Below are 5,255 nucleotides of genomic sequence, written 5' to 3' on the forward strand. Positions count from 1 at the left end.
ACTCCTGGGCTTAAGCAATTCTCTTGCCTCAGCCTCCTGAGTAGCTGGGACTACAGGTGCCCGCCACAATGCCTGGCCATTTTTTTTTTTTTTTTTGGTTGCAGTTTAGCCAGGCCGGGTTTGAACCCGCCACCCTCGGTATATGGGGCCCTACCCACTGAGCCATAGGCACCATCCTAGCTCTCCCGTTATAAACACATTCTTTTGCTCCTCAATTGAATGGGTCTTTCAGCCATTGTCCACTGCAGTGCATTTGGGGCATGGCCCTGGAGCCCCCAAAGCCACTCAGTCCAGTTGGCAATGCCCTGTGTGAGAAGGAACCACTTGTGGGTCTGACCTGAGGAGGCATCTGAGGCTGTCTTATCTTCTCATTTCTACCTGAAAAGATAGCCCTGTCTCTGTGTTGTGGAGCAAATGCTAGTCCTCAGTTGCTCTTGGGTTAACAGTTTCCTATTTCAAATGATGGCACAGTAGTAGATGGTGGTTAGTGTTTTCATGTCTTTATTTGGCCAAGTTAAAGGTTGAAGCTCTATGTCCATCCTCACATTTCCTCTTCCTTTTCTGTTTTGTTTTTAAATTTACGACTTCACTGGTATCTAAAAGTCAAGGTATCACTTTTATAACTGGATCCTCTTAGTTTAAGGAAGACCCAGTCCTGTGGTTACATACCCATGCACCCCCACAGTGCATCTGCCTGCCTGACTGGTGGAGGCTCTGGGCGCCAAGGTCACTGGGCTGTCTGTCACATTGTCACTCTAGCCCAGGACACATCTGCCTGATTGTCTGGTGGAAAGACAATGGGAGCTGAGTCACTCACCTATCTACCATGTTGTCACTCCAGCCCAGAAAGCTAGAGAGTAACAGGCTTGGAGTAGCCAAGTCCATCCTGAGACAGAAAATGCAAGTGTGTGCATGTATGTGTGTAGTGATACAGTTGAGTTCCACATTCATGGATTCAACCAAGCAGGGATCACATTGCATTACTGTGTACCAGGTATTATAAGTAATCTAGAGATGATATAAAAGTATATGGGAGCTACTGAGGGCGACACAGTGAGACTCTGTCTCAAAAAAAAAAAAAGGGACTCAATGCCGTAGCACAGTGGTTATGGCACATATACCAAGGCTGGCAGGTTTGAACCCAGCCTAGGCCAGCCAAACAACGACAACTGCAACAAAAAATAGTCGGGCATTGTGGTAGGCGCCTGTAGTCCCAGAAACTTGGGAGGCTGAGGCAAGAGAATCACTTAAGCCCAAGAGTTTGAGGTTACTGTGAGCTGTGACACCACAGCATTCTACCAAGGGTAACAAAGTGAGAGTCTGTCTCATAAAAGAAAAAAAAAAAAAGTGTGGCTCAGTGCCTGTGGCTCAAGTGGCTAAGGCGCCAGCCACATATACCTAAGGTAGTGGGTTCAAATCCTAGCCCGGGCCGCCGAAACAACAACAGCTGCAACCAAAAAATAGCCAGGTGTTGTGGCAGGCGCCTGTGGTCCCAGCTACCTGGGAGGCTGAGGCAGGAGACTCGCTTGAGCCCAGGAGTTGGAGGTTGCTGTGAGCTGTGATGCCACAGCACTCTACCCAGGGCGACAGCTTGAGGCTCTGTCTCAAAAAAAAAGTGTATGGGAGGATGTGCATAAGTTGTATGCAAACACTGTACTATTTTATATATGAGGGACTTGAGCATCTGTGGATTTTGATGTCTGCAAGTGGTCCTGGATATCAAGGGACAGCTGTATATGTATACACAAGCATGCAAGAGTGTGTGTGTGTTTGCGGGTGTGTCAGTGCTGTGTGTGGGCATGTGTGCATGTGTGTACATGCGTGTGACAGTGCATGCATATGTGTCCCGTCCAGCCACTTATATTTGTGTGTGAGTGCATGTGCATGCCTGTGTCTTTCTGTGTGGCTCTCTGTCTCTCCCTACTGGGCCATGTCTCAGCCTCCACCCTGTGGCTTCTCTGCAGGTTCTCCCATGGGCAAGTGGTCTCTCTGGATGAACTGCGCCCCTTCCAGGACCCAGACCTGAGCTCCTTGAAGGCTGGCTCTGCGTGTCTGGCCAAACACCAGGATGGCCTCTGGCACTCAGCCCGGATTACTGGTGAGGCTAAGGGGCCTCCCTAATGAAACTATGGGCTCCCTGCTGGCTCCCTGCTGGCTGCAGGGCTCTCTAACAGGGCCCTTTCTGGAAACTTCCCATGCTTCCTGGCTGTTGGCATCATGCCGCCATTCCCAGCCTCCTTTGGGTTGGACATCAGGACTGCAGCTCTGGGCCCAAGATAAGGCTCCTGACTGAGGCACCACCTGGCCAGGGTATTGACCTGCAGCTTGTCTCTACTCCCCAGATGTGGATAGTGGCTACTACACAGTCAAGTTTGACTCACTGTTGCTGAGGGAGGCAGTGGTGGAGGGCGACAGCATCCTGCCCCCACTACGCACGGAGGCTGCAGAGTCCTCCGACTCTGATGGCGGTGGCACAGATGACTCCAGCTATGCTCGAGGTGTGGCAGCAGCTCTAGGTACTCTGTGCCAGGAAGGTGGGGATTGTCATCCTGAGAGGCCCACAGCTGGTGGGGGTACCACAATCCAATCAGACATTTGGGGAGTGAGTAGCTGCCACAAAGGCACCACCATGCCCTGGGAGGGAGTGGAAATAAGAGTGTGTGAAGGGCCTGGAGCAGACCCAGAGACCATGGCACCAGTGTCAGCCCAGACCTGGGAGCAGCCAGTCTTTGTCTTCAGGGAATACATGTGCAAAATCAGTCTCGCCTTTGGGAGATCATGGCCATGGCAGAGTGAGGCAAGGAGCTGCTGGTGCTGGAGCTGCCAAGGAAGTCTCAGGGTGTCTGAGGGATGGATGCAGTGTAGGAAGGAGCAGCCCCTCTGGGTTGTGCTGGCAGGCAGACAGGGTGTGTCCAGATAGCTAGTGCGGATACAGGAATAGGAACTGGTGGGCAGTGTATGGCCTTCCTGAGGGGTCGGCTAATGTGAAATTTGAGAGGTGTCCCTAGGTGTCTGTGATGGGAGTTGGTGGCTACTGAAGCCCCACATCCATGTGATGGAGAGGAATAAGGCATGGAGATGAGGTTGGCAACTTTCCATGAGGTCAGGGAGGGGCTGTGGAGGGAGCCCCAGTACAACCAGGTGCCTCCCTGAGTGGTGAGGGGCTGCAGCAGGCCACGGGGATGGCAGCAATCTCTGCCTGTTGTCACTTGCCCGCAGCAAGCCTGAGTGACTGTTGGAGAGCCCTAGGTTTGGGGATTGGGGCTCTGCGTAGTAGTTAGAACTCTTGAACTAACACTGGCCAGAGTTCAGAGTGCCTCTGTCTCCTGCAGTGGTGGAGTCAGGCAGTCCAGATGCTGGGACCTGCAGCTCCGCCTTTGCCGGCTGGGAGGTACACACACGGGGCATCGGCTCCAGACTCCTCGCCAAGATGGGTTACGAGTTTGGCAAGGGTGAGTGCAGGCTGCCTTGGGCTGGGGGTGCTGCTGCAGCAACAGTGATACCAGCCCCACATCTCCCCAGGTCTGGGCCGGCACTTGGAAGGCCGGGTGGAGCCCATCCATGCCGTAGTGCTGCCTCGAGGGAAGTCACTAGACCAGTGTGCAGAGGCCCTGCAGAAGCGGCCCATGGGCAGCAAGGCTGGTACCAGCAGGCCCCCAAAATGCCGGGAGAGAAGGGGCCGGCCTGGGGGCCGCCCTCCACCTCGGAACGTGTTTGACTTCTTGAACGAAAAGCTACAGGGCCAGACTTCTGGGGCCCTGAAGGCTGGAGAGGGCCCCCCAGGGAGGAAGAGCAAGGACATATATCATGCCAGCAAGAGCGCCAAGCGGGCCCTGAGCCTGCAGCTTTTCCAGACTGAGGAGAAGATTGAGCGGACCCAGCGGGACATCCGGGGTATCCAGGAGGCCCTCGCCCGCAATGCTGGCCGGTATATGTGGGTCCCAACTTGGGGTGGCCAAGCCCACTGGATGTGTGTGGGTGACATGTGTGGGTGATGCGCGCAATACAAGTGGTCACCGGACCCAAGTGTGGCAGGCTGTGTCTGAGAAGGGTCTGGGCAGTGGGCATAGTGACCTGGGGCCCAGGGACAATGGCCAGGATCCCATACTGACTGGTGGCCCCTCCCTGTGCACAGCGTGGCAGCAGCTCAGCTGGAGGAGAAGCTAGCCGGAGCCCAGCGGCAACTGGGGCAATTGCGGGCCCAGGAGGCGGGCCTACAGCGGGAGAAGAGGAAGGCAGACACACACAAGAAGATGACTGAGTTCTAGAGACCCTCGGGCACCATGGACAATTCCAGGGACCCTGCTCAGGCTGCCCTCCAGAAGACCCATGGCCCCTCACCTCAGACACCACTGAAGGCCTCTCCGTCTGCCTTGCCAGCCTGGGACTGTGGACACTGCTGAGTCGAGATGGGGCTGTAGGGTCACTTTTTAACACTTATTTGTTCACCAGGCTCCACCTGCCAGTGTCTTGGGGTATCTCCTTATCAAGGAATTAAAGCAATTTCACCACAGTAGTCATTCAGTGGCAACTGGGCTGGCTGCAGGGTCTCTGGGGAAAGGAGGGGCTGTGCAGGGCTGCACATAGCCAGGCTGACCCAGAAGAGCCTGGTGAGGCTGCCACCTCTGCCCAGAGTCAGAGGACCCAGGAGGGCCGGCATTGTCCCTTCTCTGACCAAGGTAGGTCAGAGCCGGGTGTGCCCCCCAGGTTGGCTGACACCCAGATGTGGATGGAGCATGGCAGTGCTCCAGTGAGTGGGACATGAGGAGGACTGTGGGCCCTAATGGGCCTTGGGGAGTATTCAGGCAGAGGGACATGGCTGCCCTCATCGCTTTGGGGATTCTGTGCCACTTGCCATCCAATGTCCTGCTCTGCTTCCCTCTCAGTGTGTGGAGGGGACTTGAGCTGGGCCCTCAGAACTGTGCCAGCGGGAAGGACACACTCATGGAGCCCTGTCTAGGCCTCGGGCGGGGCTGAGGGTGGGTAGGAGGCTATCTGGGAGGTGCTGTGAAATGTGCTGTGAGAAGCGGGGCAGGAAGTGAGGTGGAGAGCTCAACACCACAGAGACCTTCCTGGCCTGCCCCAGACAGAGCTGTGGAGAGGCCTGGCCCACTTCCTTGGTAAGTGCCTGCTCCAGCCTCCAGCCTAGACAGGTCAGAAGCCCCTTGGTGCCCACAGAGGTTGGGGCATTGGAGGGCTGGGGTCTGAGAGGGCTAGACTTCCTTTGTGAGAGAATTTCAATCCCAGGGCTAGGC

General features: G+C 55.5%; 2 protein-coding genes across 4 annotated transcripts in view; both read left to right on the plus strand.

Annotated features, from left to right (window-relative positions):
* ZGPAT (zinc finger CCCH-type and G-patch domain containing) overlaps window positions 1-4,520 on the plus strand; it is a 25,791-nt gene extending 21,271 nt beyond the window's left edge. Inside the window, exons 3-7 of one of the 3 annotated variants that reach the window (XM_023512032.1) lie at window positions 1,965-2,098; window positions 2,343-2,534; window positions 3,333-3,452; window positions 3,523-3,928; window positions 4,136-4,520. In XM_023512032.1, coding sequence (XP_023367800.1) covers window positions 1,965-2,098; window positions 2,343-2,534; window positions 3,333-3,452; window positions 3,523-3,928; window positions 4,136-4,268 — 985 coding nt within the window. In that variant the 3' untranslated portion in view covers window positions 4,269-4,520. The remainder of the gene's footprint in view (window positions 1-1,964; window positions 2,099-2,342; window positions 2,535-3,332; window positions 3,453-3,522; window positions 3,929-4,135) is intronic. The other 2 variants (XM_023512033.1, XM_012803978.2) reach the window with 2 other exon arrangements.
* Window positions 4,521-5,110: 590 nt separating this feature from the next.
* The window catches only part of LIME1 (Lck interacting transmembrane adaptor 1), a 2,050-nt gene continuing 1,905 nt past the window's right edge, over window positions 5,111-5,255 (plus strand). Inside the window, exon 1 of the mRNA XM_023512034.1 lies at window positions 5,111-5,120. The gene's annotated coding sequence lies outside the window, so the exon portion shown is untranslated. The remainder of the gene's footprint in view (window positions 5,121-5,255) is intronic.

This window comes from Otolemur garnettii, unplaced genomic scaffold, assembly GCF_000181295.1.
Source record: "Otolemur garnettii isolate 467f Iridium unplaced genomic scaffold, OtoGar3 scaffold00023, whole genome shotgun sequence".
Taxonomy (NCBI): Eukaryota; Metazoa; Chordata; class Mammalia; order Primates; family Galagidae; genus Otolemur; species Otolemur garnettii.